Source organism: Phoxinus phoxinus (genome assembly GCF_949152265.1).
Source record: "Phoxinus phoxinus genome assembly, chromosome: 12".
Classification (NCBI taxonomy): domain Eukaryota; kingdom Metazoa; phylum Chordata; class Actinopteri; order Cypriniformes; family Leuciscidae; genus Phoxinus; species Phoxinus phoxinus.
In genome coordinates, this window is record NC_136887.1 from 16,359,221 (window position 1) to 16,384,603 (window position 25,383).

Consider the following 25,383-nt stretch of genomic DNA (forward strand, 5'->3'; position numbering starts at 1 on the left):
TCTAAAGAAACATATTTGCAAAGTAAACAAGTGTTCTTGAAGCCAGATACAAATGAACAATAAGAAGGTGTGAGTTGCTTGCAAATGGCCACTTCAATCAATTTCCTATTTGGAGCATTGAGGCATTTTTCAGTGGTCTGTTTGCTGGCGAATTGTATTTTCAGCTTTTTCCAGGGACAAATTACAAGCGGCTTGCTCTGTGATTCAATAGTAACTTTGTTATTACTTTGTCTCCGCACCAGTTTAAACTCTCGCTCGCTCTGTCTTCCTGTATTCGCTTCTGATTTAAAAAACTATTGCTGGATTTAAACGCTGGGTCAACACGGCAATGAGACATAAGCCACACTGCTGCACTGCCTTCAGCAACCCACTTGAGCAAAAGGAAAAAGCTTTGAGCCGGAGATCTTCAGCGGTGATGTGATGACCCCATCTAGACGCCCTTGATGAGATACTCTCTCTGTACACATAAGCCCCCTCTCTGCAGACACAATGTCACCGCATAGTAACCTCGAATCTAGCAACTCGTTTAGCTTCTGCGCTCAGATCGTTGCATCAGAGGGGACTTATCCTGAGCGGGAACGGAAACTCAGGTGGGCTTTAGCCACACAATCAGTGTGAGCCACAGTAGTACACTCACCATCTCTACAGGTAAAGAACAAAATGGACATGCTGAAAGCGGTTGAAGTCTTCTAGTCCTCGGTTTGAACCGCTACAACTAAACTGGGTTGATTAGCTCTATGCTAGCCAGTCATGTTTCATTCATCTAATAAAATGGCCATGGGGAATAATGCTGGGAATGTGTGGAAGGGCTCCCTGCATGTGTGACTGTAAGACCCCATCTATAACCTTTTGCCCATTACCTTTTATCATGTCTCCCCATGCATATCAACCCATTGTCACAGCCGCTTAATGTCTCCACATGCACTCTCTGGTTGCACACTCCAAAAATGCAGTTTTTACACTAAGCACAGACACTATTGTTTAAAATCCCCTCTTATAGGGATAGTTCAACCAAAAATGAAAATCTGTCATCATTGACAAACCCTCATGTCATTCAAATCCTGTCTTGTTTTTCTTCTGTGGAACATAACATATATTTTGAAAAACATTTTTGTCCATATTAAAGTCAATGGGACCCAAAACTGTCATCCTCCAAAACCGACAGAGTGAAATAAATCAATTCACAAACTACAACAAATATGGCGACACAATCCTTAAATGTTAACTAATGTTAAATCTTATTGGTTCTTGTACTTCATCGGACCAAACTTAATGGTGATTGGTGTTTGTATCGCCTTATACCATGGTCTGGGTGAATACTCGATTCTGATTGGCTGCAGGGTGTCCATTAAAAAGTGATGTATAGGACACCTAGTAAAGGAGTTCTAAAACCGTTATATTTCGAATGTAAAACGAATTAAAATATAAACTAATGTTTTAAAAATGTGTTATTTGGCAAGTGAACATGGTATAAGCGGGTTAAAGGAGAACTCCGGTCAATTTTAACATTGAGCTCAATTTTTTGTAAATTTGGAGTGCTGTCAATACAGAGAACAACGACAAAAATCGGTGTTGCCTACACAGTGTTATCCTCTTTTTAAAATTTGCACCCTATTGACTTGAATGGGGCATGTTTTAAACCTGCTTTTATTTCTCTTATCATCCTTGATGTGTCATTACAAGTGCCCAGCCATGTTGAGTGATTCCTTCAGAGTGAACACGAGTGAATCTGACTGCAGGAGATGTGAAAGATATTAATAAAAATGATGTTATCAGCCAGCGCACATACCTGTATTTAGTTCCTGTTTTCGGTCGAAGTCCAAAGTAGTCGATTGTCGAGTTCACGCGCGTGATATGCCCCATTCAAGTCAATAGGGTGCAAATTTTAAAAAGAGGATAACACGGTGTAGGCAACACCGATTTTTGTCGTTGTTCTCTGTATTGACAGCACTCCAAATTTACTAAAAATTGAGCTCAATGTTAAAATTGACCGGAGTTCTCCTTTAATGCCATTCGAGGTGTCCATTGTCAGGTATTAATGGACTTCGGCGGAGGCAACCGTCCGTCGCGCACGCCTCACCGTCGTCCATTAATACCTGACAATGGACACCTCGTCAGGCATTAACCCTTACATAATTGAGGTATTGTAGTCCTCTTTTTCTGTTGATAAATGTTTTGCTTTGATTTTGATAGTGAATAAAGGCTTAGATTTCAATTCGTTCATCATACAAAGTGATCATGTCGCTTTAGATTATTTAGTTTAGACTAGTCTAGTAATTTTGATTAATATCATTTTACCTTTTTTTTTGCAGTGTTATAGTAAATCATATTTGGTAATTTAAATAAAGCTGTAAAAACAATAAATATTAGATGAAAAAAGATACAAAAATACTGCCTCTTTGGACCTTAATGTTTGGGTACTTTTGACTTTTTTCAAAATATCTTATTTAATATCTTATCAGAAGAAAGACATGTACATGCACACGAGGGTGAGTAAATGATGACAGAATGTTCATTTTTGAGTGAACTGCCTCTTTAAAAGTAGCATTTGCATGCTGTTAAACTCCTTTTTAAATTCCTTTTCCTCAACTCTATCTGCATTGCAGTCTGGATGCCCAGGATTTTTTTTTTTGTGACTAACGAGGGAAAGGAAGGATAATTGAGCTCACCCCTATATGAAAGCTCACACTCATATACACATACATGCTCGTCAAGCATTAAAAATGTAAAGCCAGCAGAAAAAGAGTGTAACTAGGCAGTTCAGCAAAATGTTCAGGAACTTGCAGTGCTGTAGGTAGACCCTTTTGCTCGGATAATCTTTATTCATTTTGCTTTTTAAGGCTCCTTTCTTGCTCCCACCTCTGTCTTGGGCTCGGTCCAAAGCTGCAGTACTGGCACATTTGCACAGCACATAATGGTGGTTATATGCCCAGACTCGCCAATTATTCTTGAGTCCACCTAGGTGGCCTCTTCTCTTTCGAACTAAAATCTCTCAGGTGTGTTTCCGAAGCCCTCCTCCTACTGAATCAATGGCTCTAACGGCTGTATAACTGCTATTGTCTGTGCAGACGGACTTAATCATGAGTTCCCCCTGCCTTCCTTTTCTGCAAATAGACAGTGTTTCGTATGCATATTGCTCGCTTTCCCTAATGGAAGCCGGTCCATAACCGAACCATGTTTCTTTCTTCTTTTTTTGTTAGCATTCTCCACCACCTGCAGTCTACATCAAGGCTTTTCTGTCCATAAGAGGAAAATAGGATTAAAGTGTTTTGAAATGATAGGACACACAACAGAGTGTCTAAAGATACACAATATTTAATGGTTCAAGAAAAAATTCAAGACAAGAAAAAACATTACAGCAAATGTAAATGAGCATGTTCTTTTTTTCATGTTTCTTTTCATTTCTTTTTCAACTTCTAGGAGTATTTTACAGGGGTGTGATATCAAGATATACTTCAGTTGTTCAACAGTGTTCATTTCTTGAATGCTGGCACATTAAAGCTCGCCTCCAAAGAAAGAAATAATTGTGAAATACAACAAATGATGTTTAAATTACAAGCAGATTTAATATATCAGCAGTTTTATATTCTTTTCAGGTTCTATACAAGATACATAGTGTGTACATACATTATCCGGCCAGCTTTGTGCCAGTATACATACATGCACACACACACAAACGCACGCGCACACATATAATAATATACAGTATGCATATGTTTTAAATACATTACAACAGAGATTGTCCTCATTTTCATGATTTTTGTCTTTTATCAACTATTTTTATTAAGTATAAACCACTTTTCCTTTTGTTTACACATACGGTATGTTAAAATGTATTTCCCGGGGTTAATGCTAAGTATATCTATGTACACTTTGCTCTTGCTTTTTTTTATATATATATATTTTTTAAACTTTTTTTGTATGGTAATGAGAATTTATTTGATTTGTGTATCGACGTGTTGGATGCAGAAAGTATGTTGCCATTATAATCCTTCATACTAACTATAACACAGCCCGAGAGATATGACCATTTGACAGCACACAGATTCTGATTAGTGTCAGAACAAGGGTTTAGTGCTGCAGTACACAGTCAGCCAGCGAAGGTCAACTGGAACACATGCAAATGAAGATGCCTGACTACTGAGATGATCTGCCATAATATTTTCCAGAAAAAAACGCTCAAAAATAAATAAAAAATTACGAAAAAAAAATGTATTTCAGAGGAAAGAAACACCTCATTATCAAGGCTGCTTACATGATACATCAGGGAACCAACTTTTTAGAAAAGTACAAAAGTGCTAGAGGGGAGAATAACCATGCATATTGGAACTTTCTATGCATTTATTTATCAATCACAAATATTGTTGTTTTCATTCATTCTCGCACATTTTTTTGTCCTTTTTACTTAGTAAACCTTTGGCACTAATGTAGCTCCACTACTCAATGTCCATTTCAGGAAAATACTTATCTTCAAGTCCATACATTTTTAAAGTCAACATGAAGTCGCATTTGCAAAGCTTTTATTGTATTCTGTATTTGTGGTACATTTCTGATAGAAATGGAATATTCAATGAAAAAAAAAACCTAACTCCCCGCCATTAACGGAAATTTTTGTGAGACAACGCTTCCCCGTCACTGACTTTATTTTCCATGTTTTCAATGTTATATTGTAGGGGGCGCTATTACACATCTTCTGAAAGAGTAAAGAATCTCCTGATCAAAACGCATGCAAAGAAGATGTAGAAACAGTCAATATCATATGCAATCCACTGCATATGTGAAATAACGCAATTGACATTAAACGGCATATAAATCACTAACTGCCTAATGTTACTGAATGAAATGTCGACACTGGACGAGCTATTGGACTGTGTAGCTTTGGGAATGTCGAAAGCTCCACTCAATCTACTCCATCTGTGTTTTGATCATCGTTCTGAATCTGATCTGGATGTAGTCTTACAAAAACGTGAATATTTAGTTTAAATTTGAAAATATTCTGGGGGCCATGACTTTTTTGTGAAAAATGTAAAAAACGCTGGCGGTGTCGGACAAAAAAAGAAAAATGCTGGTGGGGAAAGACTTCATTTTTAATTTAATCAATCGGGATATGACTGGACCAAGGGTTTCTACCCCAGAATGATTTTATATAATATTATACATAAATTCTACAATCACTACGCAATAGACCTTATTTACAGCATTTTTTTTTTTTTTTTACGGGAATTAAAACGAGGTTGTGAGGGATAGATTAATCTCTTCAGTGGGTTGTATACTGTTATTTACTGTTGTTTTGGGGATTGTTCTGCTGAGAAAACACTTCAAAAATATCTTTCCAAGACATTTCAGTAGACAAAAAAACTCCAGACAACATGAGCTGTGGAAAATTATAAGTGATCTTGGAGCTTTATACAGCTTTTTACAGCAGATGCCATTGAAATGAAAACACGGTAAGTCTATCCCTCACAGCCTCGCTTTCATACCTTTCATGGCGCTGCTCTGAATAAGGTCTATGAGTGTGTGCGTCTCCCAGAATTCATTAAATTATTTAAACCTTGTACGATATGATACAAAAATGAATGAAATAAGCGTAGCACGATCACAAATCAAATAGCCGTGTTGCTGTCTCTACCTGTCTCTCACAAATCAGCTCTCTGTCAAGAGTAATATCATACAGGACCGAATCATACAGATTTTCTACTACGTGATGTCTATTTGAATTTTTTAAACCTTGTATGATACGATAGGCTACATGATATGTTTCTCTGTCTCTGGGAGACGGCAAGAATTTATGTATTCTTTATCATTGATTCAGATTTTCCATTGGAATGCATATCGGCTTCGATATAATATTAGAATATATTTAAATAAATGTTAACTTATAATTATATAAAAAAATAGATATATTGTATGAGTTATACAAGGAATATTTGTTAAATGATAACCACGAAGGGGACAGAATTACATTTAAAATGTAAAAAAGCAATATTACGAACTTCTAGTTAAAGCATTGCCCACTTCTGGTTAAGATTGTAAGAGATACAGATATTGGCTCCTCTGCACACCCCTAGTAGATAAGATTAGATTTTCCGTTAAAGAAAAATGTGTACAGATGAATTGTTCACAAAGCATTAAGACAGTATAGGGTCAGTTTTGATTTCATGTTGACTTTAAGAATGTAAATCCACTAAAATTATGCAGTTCTAAAAATAAAGTAAATATTTTTAATGTGTTATGAAACTCTACTCATTGTTTTTAATTATTTGAAGCTCAAAAGACTTCCAAAAACAGATGATAATCTTTTAATAATTTGCAACTAGGTGCTTTCTGTGGTGTGATGAATGAACACAGAAGCTGAGATTTTCAAACAGTGTTATGCAATACAGACACTACGGCTAATATTAGTATTTCATACCTTGTCTTTTGAGCTTTTCAGATTTATTGTGTGGATTAGGAGAGTGCGAGTTGGGTCGCCGTCTTTACACCATCACTCAATACTCTTGTCCCAGCAATGCAGTCACAGCTAGCACCAGGGCACTGCTTCCTTCCATTGATAGAGTCCCACACTGCAATTATTCCTCTTAATCATGAGTGTTCGGCAGATTTTATACTGTTGTTTAGGGAACAGCTGCCGGAGTGATTGTCAGTTCTCTCACATCAACGCACTCCAACACGTCTTCGCTGTGACACGTTTCTTGTCGCTGGCACGCACACTATTTCATAGTGAAGTAATTTTTTGGATCACTGACCCAAATATTTCTGTGTCATCAGTATATACTAAGGAGGACTGTTAGCGAATTAAATTTGTGCTGATTTCTCAATCCGCACAGCCTCTTTAAGGGATTACTTGATGTCTCTGTTTGAAATATACTGAATGTTTCGACAAAAATGTGACACGATTGTAAGCAAACTTCTACTTCAATAAGCAGTCATCACATCCATACAATACACATCTACATCTTAAGGCTGTTTCTTTGACATCGTTATATATAAATCTCACAAACGCTTAATTTTTTCGTAAGTTTTAAAAAGAAGTGCGCACCATTTAGCTAACGAGCAGTCGCATACGCACACACACGCACATACAAAAGGTAGCCAATTATACTATTATAGAGCAGCACTCGGCTTCTATAACGGTTACAGTGATTACTGATCAAAGTAATTATACTATTGGGAGATTCTTGTAATTGGTTCCATGGCACTTATTGTGGTGCATACATTATGTATATCAAGAGGAAAACCTGATGTAGGGGTGCGAAAAAACAAAGGATGTCTTTTTAGTCATGTCTGTGCCTCAGCTAATGAGATAATGTAGAAAATAAGCGGTTTCTTATAATGGGAGAGAAAGGGTGTCAGGTACATGGAAACTACCAACACGCTGAAAATCAGAGGAAGGCTCTAAGCTCACCAGGGAGAAAAGAGCTAATGTCAAAGTTTAAGAAGAAGAAAGCACCCTAATATATAAAAGTTTCTATGTGTTAAGACTAATTTTTGCAGAGAGGCTTGGCTGTATCTGCAGTCTTGACAGAGCAAGCAGCACATTAAGGGGCATGGAACTAGGTCTCTTTAGCAGAATAAAACTGACTCAGGCGGAAATTCAGCTGGAAACGACGCACCTCACCGAAGCCGAAAGAAATACCAGGGTCACCGAGCGCTCACACATAACACTTAACCTTATTGACTACGCTTACATGCGTCGTAATATTCCAAATGCGGTTCTTAACTCGGAGCCTAATTTTCATTGTTTTGTTTACGAGTGTTTCTGCATTCATGTGCAAAGCACAAAGAAATAAGCACTGGCTTTGCCGTTAGTGAGCACCAATTAAACCCGCGAAGACCGCTAACTGCTGAAATGCAGACGTGCAAGGATACAGATTTATAATTAGACCAAATAATGTGCAGAATATGCACACATTTTCTTTAAGTAACAAGAACATGGAAAAGTTTTTTTTTATATACTGAAATTTCATTAAGTTGGAATATCGATGTGCATGTAAACGTATGCAATGATTTCCTCCAGCAGTGTATACACTTAAAAGTAATTTGCTGTCAAGTTGCATTCAAAAGGCGCACAAAAAATTAAATAAAAATCTCGTCCCTTTTGATCAACAGTAAAGCTTAATTCATTTGCCACTAATCTGTCACTAAGACACATATTTAAACCACTTTTTTTTTTTAGTTTTCATTTTTTACTTGTAGCTACTTTGGTCTATATCTACCATTTGTCTACTGTACATGTTTCAGTTTCATTGAGGATCTTGAAAGCTACTGTCTTTGCTTTAACTTCCCCTTCTGCCGTGTTTAAAAACATCACGTGTCAAGAAACTTTTGACAAATGCTAATAATCATCAGAACCCGTCAGCTTTTCGTTTTCAATCACTCTCATTATGCCGTGCTCCGAGGCCTACCCTCGCTTCTACAGCTGATGCTCGCGCAGGAAGGAGCCTCCAATCGCGGACGTCTGAGGGCTGGACGTGGCGGAAAAGCTGGCTAGAGGGATGACCTTGATAGTATCCTCTTTCTTGCTGCAGTGTCTCTCAAGTGTGTTGTAGAATTGGGGCCGGTTGCTCCCTTTGTCCAGATCATCTTTGGGCACTGACCTGCCAAGAGTGTGACGCCCATCTGGCTTGGTCCCCCGCGCCCAGCTTTGTTGAAAACCAAAGGAGGGCAGAGTGGCGGCGCCGGACGTCTGGAATTGGGTCAGCGCTGGCGGCATCCAGCAGCTGTCAGAATGACCCAGGATCAGACATTCCTGGGTACAGGTCTCCGAGGCTTCGGCGAGAGCCTTCTGCAGGTTGACTTCAATAGCTGTGGATGATGAAATGACAAATGCGAAGGCTCAGTCAAGAGGTGAACACAAGAAGACAAAATAAATCATACTTTCTCTTATTGCCAAGGCACTTGGAGACAATAAAAAATTGGCGCTATCAAAAGGTGACCTGTAAATGTCAGCTTCTGAGAGAAATGAAAGGCAGTGATAAATGTTTAATTCATCTCATAATGAGAAAAACAACACCAGTTCTTTTAATTTAAATGGTATTCCCATGGTCCTGAGTGTTTACCTACAATATGCGCTGAATTCCCTGTAGCTTAATTAAATCTTAAAAAAAGTCTCTGTTGTTTGTGTCTGAGATTGGCTTTTTACATATTAAAGAATTAATGAACTGCTCTAAAACCATTGTTTATTTTAATCCTAGTCATCGTGGCACACCTCTTTTGTGCTGATGTCTCCCACTTAAATCAAGTCAATTAAGATAAATCAAACAGTAATGCAGCGATTCCTCCTCCTTCGCCTACTTGTTAACGCAGCTGACACGTACAGTATTAGGCTCGGCAAACGTCCTACAGTAGCTGTGAGCATCAGAGTGTGATTCACTCGAAGGAAAGAGAACAGTAAACTACAGGACTCAAACTTTCTTATCTCATTAAACCTGCTCTGACATCACATGCAAGATGTGCCAAGGAAAAGGCCTCAGTATTGAGCCCCAGCCATAAAGCCTGTCAACTCTAATAATTAGAATGTAAAACAGTGCTTGCGGAGGCAGGCGGGAGCCCTACAGCGGCGCATGTATATCTTAACCCGCTAAGAAAAGGGGCTGAACGCCACCGGTCCCCCCCTCCAAGCTGTCATCTAGAAATTATTTAGCATATTTGCATAAGTAAAGGTGTTAGAAATAATTAAAAGCGACTAAGTCTGATACCCCTTACACTACATGCTTGGGCTATTTTTTATTTTTACCACCAAACGCCAATATAGTTTTCCAACCAATATCATGCAAAGGGAAATCAAAAAATATTGAACAGTAGCAATACAGAATAAATATATACGCATTTATCAGTGCACTTGATACATTTGACTAGTTCACTAGTTCAACATGATTTACTGTTTGAGCCAAATATATCTATACGTAGATATCGCAATATATCACTATACGCAAGCCATCCACCATATTTAAACAGTCAAAGCCGGTCCAATCTAGCAAGATAGCTAAGTATGTAACCATAGTTATTCTCATGTATCTATAATAATCTATGATAGTCTTTAGCATCTGATTTGGTTTATCATAAATGTTAGCTAATTCTGCATAAATGCAAAATAATACTGGGTAAAGGTCTTATAAATATTATTAATCATCAAAGAACCCTACAATAACTATCTATGATTCTTGGAACCATAGGCTGGATAATATTACAATATTTTCAATGAAAACTCGTGGATTTGATCATGCCTAAAATGTTGACCGTTCCAAGATGGCAAACCTGTTGACATGTCTGGAGAAGTAGAATGATGTATTTACGTATTTGACAGGAATGCTAATAAACATAAGCATCTGTCAATAAATCCAAGTAATGCTAATTACAAATCATCAGTGTTCAGTGTTGAAGAAACACCAATAAAAAGAGTTTAACAGTTTACCTCCCCCTAATGGAAAATAACATCTGGAATGCCTCTACAAGTCATACAACCCCAACCAGTTTGAAGCTTCATTTGATGTAATTTCCAAGATGGAGGTGACCAATGAGCATACAGAGCTGGTTTATGTGGAATGTAAAAATACACTTATGTATTCTGCTCCACATATTGTATTAACATTTAATATTTTATATATACAGTATATATATATATATATATATATATATCAATTGTTTGTGTATCAATGGCTACCTGTTTTACTACTACTAATACTAATAACTTTCTCGTTCTGTCTCTTCCGTTTCTTTTTCTACAGGGCAGTGTTGTTGCCTTGTGGACAAACTAAGCGGTGCAAAAAATTCAAGGCGCATGATCGAACTAAGCATACAGAGTATGCACGGTTAGAAACATTTGGCTGCACATGTACAGTATGTGCATATTGTGCTGATGCTGATATTTAAATCACATGCACTGAACGCATACCCTTGATTATGTGAAAAAAAACGAAGCATATTGTGGGCTTTAGGCAGCTTATAGGTTTTGGAACAGAGCTGTAATATGCTTGTATTTTGCATGTCGGTTTGTTTTAATACCAGAGAACTGGGAAGAATAGCACACATATAGCAAGCTAGAAACAGAAAGAAAGTAGAGAGAGAAAGAGAGAGATGTGGCCACATCCTCCCGGTCTTTACTCTGCTATAGTCTGCCTCAGAGCATCAGTGCATAAATCAGTGGAGCGGTAAACGTGTCACCTTTCAGAGGGTCACTAACTTCATTAAGGAAAAATGATGCCGCTCACTCACTCTCTGAGCAAGCAGAATGAGTCCTGGCCAGGTCGCTCTCGGAGGCTGCTGTAAATCACCCCAGAGCTGCTTTGGAAATTGGAGGTGTCTTTCAGAGCCATTGTTCTTTTGAGGGCTGAGCGCATCACGCCACAGTGGACAGATACTTGCGCAGGCAGACACATGTAGCGGCCCTAGCACAAGTCCGTAGACACCTTTAGTGCATTTGCCCAGCAGGTCTGTGTGTGCGTGCATGTGTGAAGTCAATCAGCACAAGCAGAGGAGAGTGTGCGCGCAATTACATTATGTGTAAAAGGTGTTTTGAAGCCACGCTGCGTGGCTTTCCAGCGTGCAGAGGCACAGCACGAGCTGTCAGTGGCGCTATGTCAACAGCCAGGAGAGCTACTATTTTTCGCATGTGATATTTCACATTAAACAGCTCCAAAAATGTAGTCCGTATCAGTTTCTCCTCCACAGGGACTAGTACTGCTTGACTGATGTGGGTGACAGCGCTGAATGCTTTCGTCAGCCGGAGGCAGCGGCTCACTCTGATGCTGTTTAAGTGCTTTTTGTATTCAGGCGGTATCACTACTCTCCCGTCGAGCTTTTAAAAAAGAATCAGACCCCACGTGCTCCGGTCTCTGCATACATAAATGCTTGTCGGCAAACCTTGCGTTTGGGGGTAAGAGACAGCGTTTTTCATTTCTCCACAAAGATCTCCTGCAGATGGTTGGGTGAAGTTGAATGCTGTGTGGGGTAAATTATATTTACATTATCGCAAAACGTTCACTTAAAAATGCCAAGCCTATTTACTCTGAGAGTAATAGAGCTTCTAATAACGGCTCGCATTCAAAACAAATTGTCTGTAGATTGAAACATTTTGCAAAATGGCCACTGGTTATTGATTGAAGTCCCGGGCTGATTCACACTTGTAATTACAGCGGTGCGAACGCTTGAAGATGTTTTCAATCTTCCCCTGCAAACATTGTTTAACACTGTCGTCCGAGATTGGTAATCAGATTGCAACCGTATGACGAACCTCAAAGGTCTCATCTTTTGTTCCCAACTGAAAAGCAATTGTTACAGAGTTCGTTAAATGTGACATCTCACCATTTACACAGATATACCAGGTTGTACAACAATAATTGCTGTTATGGAAAGGAAAAACAACAACAGTTTACATAAAATTAACAGACATGTTGCCGGGGTATAGTGACATTTATGCAAAGGAACTGAAATCACGCTATACGACAGTCACAGCACACGGACATGCTGAAGTCAGACAATAAGCACGAATGACAATTTCTGACAGGGCTGTTAAGTAAAGGCAGCACGACCTGAATATATCTTGATGGGATTTACATCAAGGATGCCACAGAGATGATTACTCAAGTCATTATGTTAGCATGTGCAAACCCATTACTACCAATTAGAGGGCTAATTGCATAAATACAGAACATCATCGCTCCCCGCTCTCTCTCTCTGTCTCTCTCTCTCCTGTCTAAACATTATCTGGTTGACTGTAGAGCTTAAGAAACTGTAGCACCTACAGCACGTTTCTGCGTGATGCATCGAGCTTTGTCACACGAGATAATCCAGTCTTGATTTTTAATTTAATACACATACAATCTTATTTCAAAAGTGTAATACAGGATTCAGTGTAACATTGCTTTTAGTGTCTGTATGGGTTGAATTTTTTGAACTTTTAAGGGTTGTGCTTTTTTTTTTTTTTTAATGCAAATGATCAAGTAATGAGTCTTCATGAAGTTCATTGAGTCAAAACATACCCACCGAGGGGTTAGACTGTGGCATATTTGATCAAAGTTTAGTATCTTTTCAGCCATGTATGCAAATTTTACATGTATTTAATTGGTGCACTTGATATGAGCACAGTTAGAACCCTTGGGGACAAGAGAAGAACATGACAAGAGAGAATGTGCATACTACATTAAGGATATTAACAGTTTAATCAGCTGACAACCTTAAAAAGAGCTGGACTTTCTTGACCCATCAAAACAATTTTTTTAATAATAATAATCAAAAAGTTTCCGTGTGTGCATGCATGCATACTGTAAAATGAATGAGCATGCTATTTCAGTGGGATCCAAAATTATGAGAACACCAGTTAAACTACTGTTATGTGGCATTGTTTTTGTTTAATGTAGGGTTTTTTCCCCCATTATACGTTAGTTAGTAATACTTTTACACATCAGTGAATGAATAACTAGCTAACTAAATTAGCTAATTCATTTAAGAGGGTTTTGAACAAGAAGTTTGTTGGAAACCAAAACTACTGCTAGAGAAAACACACATTTGTGTGATTGACTCTAAACTGAGATCGATAAGCATCTCACGCTTCAGCAACAACCAACTCCCCGTCTGTGAAGGATAAAATACGGTCAGCGTCACAAATATACTTATTTGATTAGTGGACTAGAATTAGGGAACTTTAAATTAGATCTTGAATTCTAAATTTCCAATGTGGTCTCAGTCTCTGTATATGCGTGTAATACAGATTAAACAAAGGGCATAAACTTCAAACAAATCCCAAGCTGTCAAACAAAATGAAATTTGAAAGATAATAATTGAGTTTGTAATTACATGGACTTTATCATTTTATTACACACCCACTCTGACTCCACATCTAGATTGGCAAATGGATGGTCATTAATAATAATGGAGCTATTTAACCCCATGGGTGTTTTACAAGGGGAAAGATGCCATTTTTCACTCAAGGGTTGGACACAACCATCAGGTGAAATAAGAGGCCCACTTTTCATTCTCATGAATCAGGGAAAGGCCACTTACTCCAGGCTAGATGCATTTCATCACCAGCTCCACTCCAGCACCACTCTCGTATTTCATCGCTGCTTATGAGTGATTTACACTTTTACTTTTGCAGAGGAGATCCGTATGATTTCATGCTGCTCTTTGCTATTATATATTCATGAAGTCCCAAATGTACAAATGTACAGTGGGATGTAAAGTGTGACATGCATCGCAAAAATAAATTACAACTGGAGGCCAGGGGCATGCAACACTCCAGCAACTGCAATATGTTAAGGAAATTCCGGGCTCCGTGGAGCCATGCAACATCTTTTCCATATGGAGGTTTTCAGCATATTTACGAGTCCTGCTTTCTGGATTAATCTTAATGATAACAATTTATAATACATTTCGTTAACAAATTCAATTAAATTGGTAGCCAATGCACAACCCTATATGAAAATATATAACTCAACATTTCATGGAATTTATGTTGACTAATAATCTGTTAAGGATTACATAATGCAATGATTTAATATTATACACAAAGTAATACACACACACACACACAGGGCCGTTTCTAGCCATTTTGACGCTCTAGGCGAAATCCTTATTGGCCTCCCTCAGTCAAATCTTAAAAAGCAACATTAGTATTTCTGGTATTCGTTTCAGGACCACTTCTCCTTTAAATAACGCGACACTATGCCCTCTGTATGACACTGCTCGCATTAAGCGCTATTAGAACGAATGAATCGATTCAGCATTTCGACACCATCCGTAAAGATGCGTTATATTCGACAAAGCGGTTTAATAAAATGATGTATTAATGTTGTGAATTAGCACATTTTATTAAACCATGGCCGTTAAAGTTTTATATGGGACAATTACAAAACACACTGATCCTTTAACAATGCATTGGTGCAGAAACGCACACCTTTTGGAGGTGCAATGAAGAGATGAATGCTTTATAGTCCAAATATAACTGCACACTTAATTCATCATGAATTGTACAGTTGTATTTTGCCTCTAAAATACACACTGAGCATCTTGACTTTCTGTGATCTAATGGTGTTGTTGAGCACTCCAAATGCAAACTTTACATGCAACAGTCAGACAGTAATTGACAGTTCTCTGATCCAATGGCATATAGGAATCGTCAGATTGACAGTACTCTAACCCAATAGTGTTGGGAGAACCAGTTGGGGGGTGGCAATCATATTTCAGGGTGGCTGTGACACCCTTTACACACACCCCTGCTAAAGTGTCAGACATGCGCTCATTGGCGCCCTTCCAGCTGATGGCACCCTAGGCGACCGCCTCGTTTGCTTATGCCTAAAAATGGCCACACACACACACACACACACACACACACACACACACACACGGTATGCTTAAACATTAAACTAATCTGTTAACACAAAAATAACTGTGCATGCCCTCTGATCCGTAGCTAAATTCTGCAATAAGGACTAAATAAAGCCTGGAATTCTACATATACTGTAGTGCAAGACCCTGAAAACACAGCTTAATGTGAGACATGGCAAAATACAACAGTCTGAGCCTCATGTACATTCACAAACAATGGAAAAATAGCACCGACTACAAGAACTAGGCTATAGCTTATGTTCAGTGATGTGGAACGTCTCGGTTACGGATGTAACCCTCGTTCCCTGAGTAGGGAACGGAGACGTTACGTCGAAATGACGACGAATGGGGTTCGCTTAGAAGCCTATCCTCTTCGAATATTAATAAAACGAGCCAATGGCAAGCAAATGCCATGGGTCTGCTGAATTTGCATAGCGTAACTCCGCCCCACAGTGTGGGTATATAAGGAAGTGAGCCGGCAACATGCAGATATGTTTCTTCGCTGAAGGAGCCAAGCTGAACTCAGGCTGTTCCAGCGGTACAGCGGAAGTGGCAGGAAGACGTAACGTCTCCGTTCCCTACTCAGGGAACGAGGGTTACATCCGTAACCGAGACGTTCCCTTTCGTAGTCACTTCGAGTTACGTCGAAATGACGACGAATGGGGTTCCCAGTCCAATCACGCCACCTCGGCTGTCTTCCAGTGCCCTGCGTAAGTCTGAGCTCCCTGTCGTGAGACTAGCACGGACGAAGGACTCCTACTTAACACAGGAATACCAAGGTACACTGGGAAGCATATCACAGTGGAAATATGCAATCAGTGCCCGCCCGAAGGGGGGGGACTTAAGAAAACACATATGACCCGGAGGGGGGTGCATACGGATAACACTGGGGTGTCCAGCCCGTAGGGTGGAGTATTTCAACCCCAGGGGTGGCAGACTGGCTTGCCAAGGGAAAGACACATGCTCGAAGGAGGCTTACAGTGGAAATACACACGTGGGGGTCGCCCAGCGGGGGAACCATGCACATGGTGGCACCTAGCCAACGCGAAAGCTGCCGGAGGCATAACTCTGGCGTTGACGTCAACAGCGCTGGAGGAACTCAGGGCTTATCAGGCTCACCTGAGGAGAATATCGCACGTATCCAGTCCGTGGAGTGGAATGGCGAGCAAGCGAAGACACCTGAGCGGGTCCTAGCACCGGCTGGTTGAAGCGAGTACTCGGGAGGACACTGGCTCCACTCGGAGATTGTAGAATCTGGCGAATGTGTTGGGTGTCGCCCAGCCTGCAGCTCTGCAGATGTCTGTTAGCGAGGCGCCATGCGCTAGAGCCCAAGAGGAGGCCACACTCCGGGTGGAGTGGGCCGTCACACCAAGGGGGCACGGTCGACCTTGCTGCTGGTAAGCCAAAGCAATGGCGTCCACTATCCAGTGAGACAACCTTTGCTTGGAGAGAGCCCTTCCCTTCAGCTTCCCACCATAACAGACAAAGAGCTGGTCTGAGGTCCTGAAACATTGCGTTCTGTCTACGTAAGCACGGAGGGCGCGTACTGGACAGAGCAATGCCAAGGCTGGGTCTGCCTCCTCCAGGGGCAGCGCTTGCAGGTTCACCACCTGGTCCCGGAAGGGAGTGGTGGGAACCTTGGGCACATATCCAGGCCGGGGTCTCAGGATCACGTGAGAAAAGGCCGGCCCGAATTCCAGGCACGCTTCGTCTACAGAAAATGCGTGCAGGTCCCCTACCCTCTTGATGGAGGCCAGAGCAACCAGGAGCGCTGTCTTAATTGACAGGAACTTAAGCTCCACTGATTGCAGAGGCTCAAAGGGAGCACTCTGCAGGGCAGTTAGTACCACTGAGAGGTCCCAAGAGGGAACGAGAGGAGGGCAAGGAGGATTCAGTCTCCTCGCTCCTCTCAGGAACCTGATGACCAGGTCGTGCTTTCCCACGGACTTACCATCAACTGCGTCGTGATGTGCGGCGATAGCGGCAACATATACTTTCAGGGTGGAGGGAGACAGCCTTCGCTCCAACCCATCCTGCAGGAAGGAAAGCACGACACTGATCGGGCATGATCTGGGGTCTTCTGAGTGAGAAGAGCACCAAGAGACGAAGAGGTTCCACTTCAACGCGTAGGCATGTCTAGTGGACGACGCTCTAGCGGAAGTGATGGTAGCCACCACCGCTGGTGGTAGGGTACTCAAACCTGCCTCGTCCCGTCCAGGAGCCACACGTGGAGGTTCCAGAGATCGGGACGAGGGTGCCAAAGGGTGCCCCGTCCCTGAGAAAGGAGGTCCTTCCTCAGAGGAATTGGCCAGGGAGGTGCTGTCGCGAGGAGTACAAGTTCGGAGAACCAGGTTCGGGTGGGCCAGTGCGGCGCAACCAATATGACCTGCTCCTCGTCCTCCCTGATCTTGCACAGGGTCTGTGCAAGAAGGCTCACTGGGGGAAACGCATATTTGCGGAGGCCCCGGGGCCAGCTGTGCGCCAGAGCGTCCGTGCCGAGCGTGCCCTCGGTCAGGGAGTAAAACTGGGCGCAGTGGGACGAGTCGTGGGAGGCAAACAGGTCTACCTGTGCGTCCCCGAACTGATCCCAAATCAGCTGGACCGCCTGGGGATGGAGTCTCCATTCTCCAGGAAGAGGCTGAAGCCGTGAGAGCTCGTCGGCTGCACAGTTCAGGTCTCCCGGAATATAAATGGCTCGAAGCGACCTCAGATGCTTCTGACTCCATAAGAGGAGGTGGCGGGCGAGTTGCGACATACGGCGGGAGCGTAGACCACCTTGTCGGTTGATGTACGCTACTGTCGCGGTATTGTCTGATCGGACTAGTACGTGCTGGTTCTTGAGCAGCGCCCGGAAGCGGTGCAGAGCGAGACGTACTGCCAGCAACTCGAGGCAATTGACATGCCATAGGCGGTGGGGTCCTGTCCAGGAGCCCGCGGCAGCATGTCCATTGCACATGGCACCCCAGCCCGTGGAGGAGGCATCCGTTGACACAACAACATGCCTGGAAACTCGTTCTAAGGGCACTCCGGCCCGTAGAAAGCTGAGGTTCGTCCACGGGGAGAAGGTCTGACGGCAGGTCGGAGTAACTGGTACTCGGAGCTTGCCCTGGTGCCATGCCCACCTCGGGACTCGATCGTGAAGCCAGTGCTGAAGCGGTCTCATATGAAGCAATCCGAGCGGCGTTACCGCGGCTGCAGATGCCATATGCCCCAGGAGCCTCTGAAAAAGTTTCAGTGGAACCGCACTCTTGCTCTGGATTTGTCTCAGGCAAGTCAGCAGTGACTGCGCGCGCTCGCTCGTAAGCTGCGCGCACATGGCGACCGAGTCGATTTCCATACCGAGAAAAGAGATCCTCTGCACGGGGCAAAGTTTGCTCTTCTCCCAGTTGACCCGAAGGCCCAGACGGACTAGGTGCCGGAGCACTAGGTCCCTGTGTTCGCAAACCTGGTCCCGAGAGTGAGCTAGGATTAGCCAGTCGTCGAGATAATTCAGGATGCGAACCCCGTGTTGCCGTAGCGGCACAAGGGCTGCCTCGACGACCTTCGTGAAGACGCGAGGAGACAGGGCCAGCCCGAATGGGAGGACCGCGTACTGGTATGCCTGCCCCTCGAAAGCAAACCGTAGAAACGGCCTGTGTCGAGGAAGAATGGAGACATGAAAGTAGGCGTCCTTCAGGTCGATCGCTGCAAACCAATCCTGTGGCTGCACACATTCGAAAATGCGCTTGGCCGTGAGCATCTTGAACGGAAGCCTGTGAAGGGAACGGTTCAAGACGCGCAGATCCAGGATTGGTCGTAACCCACCGGTTTTCTTGGGGACAATGAAGTAGGGGCTGTAGAAGCCGGACCTCATTGCGGCTGGAGGGACAGTCTCGATCGCACCCTTCGCCAGCAGGGTGGCGACCTCCGCTCTCATGACAGGGGCATTGCCACCGACCATAGTGAAGCGGACTCCCCTGAAGCGGGGAGGAGACCGCGCGAACTGAATCGCATAGCCGAGCCTGATGGTCCGCGCGAGCCAGCGGGACAGGTTGGGAAGCTCTAACCAGGCTCCCAAGGACTGTGCCAGCGGGGTCATGCGGACGACAGACGTCCCCGCGGGGGTGCAGCGAAGCGGAATGACCGGCCCGGACGTGGGTGGCATAGCGGCCCGGTGTGGGGGCACGGTCATTAGCCGCGTCCTGCCAGAGGGAGCCAGGGAAGGACCAGCGTTCCACGGGGGCGTGCTCTGGCAGGGGTCTGGCGACAGAAGGGGATGAGAGCGGCGGGGCCCGTGGGCGGCGCGCACTGTCATTCCCTTCTGGGGGCTCAGAGATGGGGATATCAGTTCTTTCTTTAACCACATTAGGGTGCTGCCCACCCGTGGGTGAGCAGCGGGGAGTGGAGAACAAAGGATTCTCCCCCGGCCCTCCACCGGGGGAAGGAGTGGTCCTGCTACCATCTCCTGAGAAGAACTGATGGCCATCTCTGAGCAGCCCGTCTCAGGAGCGCCGCTTGGCCTGGCGTTTAGCGGGGCGCGGGGCTGGAGAGGGCTGGGGCGCCTGCCTGCGGCGTCCTCCACGACGCGGCCCGGGTGAAGGCTGCTGCTGGGGCCGTGCGGGAGGGGCGGGAGCCGCGGGAGGGCGCCCTCGGCGGCGAGCAGGCTGAGGCGTCTGAACCGACGGCTGGGTGGAGGCAGCAGCGGGCCGTCGGGGCAGAATATGACGAATAGCCTCAGTCTGCTTCTGGGCGGTTGAAAACTGTTGGGCAAAATCTTCAACCGCTCCGCCGAAGAGGCCAGCCTGGGATATGGGGGCGTCAAGCAGACGAGTCCGCTCAGCGTCCCTCATATCGGCCAGGTTGAGCCAGAGGTGTCTCTCCTGGACCACACTAGTGGACATCACCTGGCCCAGGGAGCGTGCGGTCACTTTCGTCGCCCGGAGAGCGAGGTCAGTGGCGGCACGCAGCTCATTGAAGAGCCCTGGGTCAGTCCTCCCCTCGTGCATGTCCCTGAGCATCTGGGCCTGGTAGACCTGCAGAGTGGCCATGGCATGCAATGAGGCGGCTGCCTGCCCCGCAGCTCTATAGGTCTTCGCCACCAGGGTCGACGAAAACCTACAGGCCTTGGAGGGGTGCTTAGGATCACCACGGGAAGAAGCACTCTGTGGACACAGTTGCATCGCAACAGAGCGTTCAACCATAGGCACCCCAGTGTACCCGTAAACAGCCGCCTGATCGAGAGGAGGAAAGGCGGAGGAGGTCGCCGAGCGATCACGGGAAGACAAGGGTGTCTTCCAGGACCTCGAGACCTCCTCATGCACATCCGGGAAGAAAGGCATTGGGGTTGGACGCCGACGTGAATCGGCGGCCGCGCCCAAAAACCAATCGTCCAGACGCGAGCGCTCGGGGCAGGGTGGCGGATTGCACTCTAACCCGATGCTCGCGGCTGCCCGGGAAAGCATGGCCGTCAGCTCGGGATCAGGATCGGGCAATGCTGACGCGCCCGGAGGCGGCAGCACAGCCGACCCCTCATCTCCCGAGGACTCCTGCCCACCTTGTGATGCTGTGATCGACATAGCATCGTCATTAGGAGCGCCAGACGGCGCACTCGGTCCGCCGCCGACCGTTGGCCGGGACTGATCGAGCGCATCATCTGGTCGGCTCGCGGGTTGCGGCACTTGAGAGGGGGATGTGGCCCGAGGACGAATCGTCGGTTGTTGTTGCCACACCGTCACCCTCAGGTCACCCTGGCCACCAGCCGAAGTACCAGCTCTATTACTAGAGGGGGTAGATCGGGGTGTGGATGAGGGGACTCTCACTCTTTCGAGATCACTGAGTCTCGACCGTAGTGTCGCGATGGTCATGTTTCCGCAATGAAAACATGAGTCATCCACAAGCGCTGCTTTGGCGTGCTCTAAGCCCAAACACGCAAAACAGCGATTGTGCCCATCTAAATCAGACAGCCAGTGACCACAACCAGAAGGGCACGGGCGATGCATCTTTAAAAAGACGTGCCACGCGCTTTGCTCTTTTAGAGAGAAGGAGAAATCCCCGCAGATGCTGAAGCGACCAGGGAGAGAACACACACACACTGGCAGATCACTGCTCAGATCGCAGGGAATGTGCACTCGCTGGAACTCGCTGTCACACCAACACCTGGAGGGAAGCTCGTCTCGAAGAGGAATAGAGATGATACTCAGGATGGCTTGTGGAGTGAAGGATAAACTTGGCTCCGAAAGCGAAAACATATCTGCATGTTGCCGGCTCACTTCCTTATATACCCACACTGTGGGGCGGAGTTACGCTATGCAAATTCAGCAGACCCATGGCATTTGCTTGCCATTGGCTCGTTTTATTAATATTCGAAGAGGATAGGCTTCTAAGCGAACCCCATTCGTCGTCATTTCGACGTAACTCGAAGTGACTACGAAAGGGAACTAAACCGAACAATATACCAACTTTTAAAGTCAATTTCTATTTACTTGACTGCTACACTAATGTCTTGAAATCATCTTGATTGTTGGGTGTTTTTTTCCTGCAAATATTTGTATGTGTGAATAATTGTGCTGATTAATTAATTCTTATGTAATTAGTTTGACTAAAATTGATAAAATATTTTATCAACTTGGGTCACTAGATTAGGGTACACTTATTCACTATTAACTATGGGGTTTCCCCCAATAAACTCCTAATTCATCCTTATTGATAGCAAGTAGGTAGTTTTGTAGTGGTTATGGTATGGGGTAGGGTTAAGGGAATATAATATGGTCTTGCAGAAAAAGGCATTAATATGTGCTTCATAAGTACTAATAAACAGCAAATATGATAGTAATATGCATGTTAATAAGCAACTAGTAAATACATTAACCTAATCCAAAGTGTTACCCTAACTTGTTATTCAGTGCAAATACTGACTTGATTGAAGACTAAATAGAGAGTTGAGGAATTCTATTTACGTTTAGTTTATGATGAAAAATGCCCTTGTTGAGATTAAATGACTGATTGACAAACAGCATGACAGTTTCATCGGGAAGTTATAATTCACTATTGCACAGCTGAGTTGCTCTAGGGTCCAGCAGAAAACTTTTTTTTTTTTTGAATAATGGCCCCCTGAATACATAAAGTACACATCCCACCATCTGTTAGTCGGCAGTAAAAAAAAACAAAAAACTTCAGGGCAACACATGTGCAGTTTCCTGTATTTGAATAAAAATCTGGCACAGAAGATTTCTCCTCATGAAAAAGAGCATCTTACAAAGGGGAGCATCAGCTTTACGCTTGGCAAATGTTCAGGCTTGTATCTTCTCAATTCGCTAGTTGTTTATAATCTTTCACACCTGCACAACAGACATCGCTTACAACACGAGTGTATTCACAGTGAGAGTGCTGTCATACAGATACATTAATCACAACAACAGTGACCTGTCTTTCTTACTGCGGATACTTAAGTGTTTTTCTATTTAATTACACAATTATTATGTTTGCTTATACGTTGCATTCACAAAAAATTTGTGGAAGAATTAAGGCATACACTTTTGCTAAATAGTCTGAAATTATTTAATATATTTAAACATATAAAACAATATAATAAAAAAAATCAGTTTTTTAAACCACATCTAATTGCCTCAATCCTTATTAAAAAAAAACCTCTGTGGCAGTATGAAGATGTGATATATTTCACAATCTGTCTATTATAAAATGTCTGTCCTCTTAAAACGGTGAAGTCGACTGACGGTATGTCAACACATTTTTAATTAAGGTGCATATTCCGCAGTGCAACTATACAAAAGTGGCCTTTCATTAATAGCGGTCACAATCATTAACTAATCAATTGCAAATGTTCTAATGTGCAAAAAACACTTCAGGTGCGTACTGTACATGCATAAATGTGTTACTATAATTCTAATGTTGATAAATTAGGATTATGCTAAATGAATGTGCTTTCGTTCGAATAAAGCCAAGTCTAAAAATTTGTTGAAACACTATAACGCTCTTATATAGGGCTAAGACAAAGTATTTCGCCTTTTTATGGTTGTCAAACGTTAGTCGAACTTTAATGTGATAAACTACACCTGTGGTGAGTCTGCAATAGGACACCTGTGTGAACTTCAGCCGAACCGACTTCATACATTCACAAAAAATCATCTTGGGACCACTTGGTTAAAAGTAATAGCTAAAATGGCTGGAAAAAGTGAAGTTCTGGAAAAAAATACCTTTTTTTTTTTGTTGCGCAAAACCCACATGGTTATTTATCTGAGGAATGTGAGTGTGGAATAGTTACAAGAATAGTAAATCCAAAAAAGAATGTACAGTTGAATATCATTTTTTTTAATCTATTTTTATTTTAATATCTATAAGAACAACATTCGGTTGAGTAAATGATCATTTATAAAGTGCATCTCTTTAAGTGCCAAAATACCACCATTCGTAAAGATACCATTCAAGTACCATTGAAAAGTACCATACCATAGTACCGTTCAAAAAATTGGGGTCTTCTAGAAATTAATACTTGAATACTTTTTAAATTATTTAATTTTTGTTTATACAAAAATATTAAGCAGCATACAACATAATTCAACATAATAATATTACAAACATAATGATAATCAGAAAAGTTTCTTGAGCAGCAAATCAGCATATTAGCCAGATTTCTGAACGATCATTTGACACTGAAGACTGTAGTAATAATGCTGAAAATTCAGCTTTGCCATCACAGGAATAAATTTCATTTTAAAATATATTACCATAGAAAACCGTTAATTAAACAAATTCAGCCTTGGTGAGCAAAAGAGACTTCTTTCAAAATCTTACAGACCCCAGACTTATAGAGTATCAAACTTCTCAAGTCTACTTCCTCTTTTACTTATTCACACACGCGCCTCTCCATCCCACCTCACTCTCTTCTCTATCCATGCTGTGTTTGACCCAATGCAACGGAAAGTAATTGCGGGCAGAAAACAACATTTAATGATTACTTCATCCCAGAGTCCTGAGGAGAGAGAAGTCACAGGCAGGTAATTTCAACAAAAGAGGGAGACCTTTTTTTTTTTCTCCCGACACACCATTTTCAGACAACAAAGAATATTATTGACTTGGCTGAGATTAAAACAGCAAAACAAATAACAGAACAAAATCAAGGACAAAGTGACCACAGAAAGAGGTTGTCCCTCGAACACGGCGGGTCAAACTCTCTTCACTGTCTTTTCTTTTGTTAGCGTTGATTAAAAACAAGCAGGGGATAAAAGATTCCATTTGGTGTCTGATCTGTAAATAAAAAAAGAAATAAGTAAACCTTCATGCTGCCACTCACACACTCGAAGAATAAGACGCTGGTGTCCTATCTTTCCAAACATCCCTCTCTCCATGTGTTTAAAGGTGGGAATGAGAGGTAAAGGAAATTGAAGCGTTGTTTTTTTTTTTTTTTTGGAGGGGACAAAAGATTGGCTACGCTCTACTCCTCTAGCTACTTGACTTTTTTTTCCCCTCTCCTGTGGACTGATGGTCTTGATTGTCTGGTGTTCATTATGTCTGGTCCTACCTCTCCTCTCCTCTCGTGTGTTCAGACCTCTCCTCCATTAGTAAGACAAGAGGAGGGGGTGTTAGCATCAACACAATCAGCACTGCCCAAACACACAGCATGGGCTGAATAGAAGAGAGGTACAAACACCATAACAATCAGCAATCAGCACTGATCATGATAATAACATAGAGAGTGCTACAAGATCCATGCTGCGCTCTCCCTCCCTGCCAGGAGGACTTATTGTGTGCATGGGCCAGTGTGTGAAGAGAAGCAATAAATTCAGCCATTATTTGAAATGTAAAAAACACAAATCCCCCAAAATAAATGGTGAAAGTTCCAATGATGACTGTTTATGTATTTTTAACACCATATGATACACTAGATTGAGGTTCAAATAAATATGAATGTATAATGTGTAAGGGGCAAGTGCATATTTCAGGTGCTGCAACAATCAATAGTTAAGAAATTAGTACGTAATAACCGATTTCTTTATTTCCGGAAATCATAGGGCCCTATTTGCTGTAGGTTGATCCAGCAGTTTCCCTGAAATCCTCCACCTC

At 42.9% G+C, this 25,383-nt stretch overlaps 1 protein-coding gene across 1 annotated transcript in view; it reads right to left on the reverse strand.

Moving 5' to 3' along the window:
• Positions 1-3,306: 3,306 nt before the first annotated feature.
• The window catches only part of pcdh11 (protocadherin 11), a 178,456-nt gene continuing 156,379 nt past the window's right edge, over positions 3,307-25,383 (reverse strand). Inside the window, exon 6 of the mRNA XM_079629966.1 lies at positions 3,307-8,805. Within this exon, the coding sequence (XP_079486092.1) occupies positions 8,414-8,805 (392 nt within the window). The 3' untranslated portion in view covers positions 3,307-8,413. The remainder of the gene's footprint in view (positions 8,806-25,383) is intronic.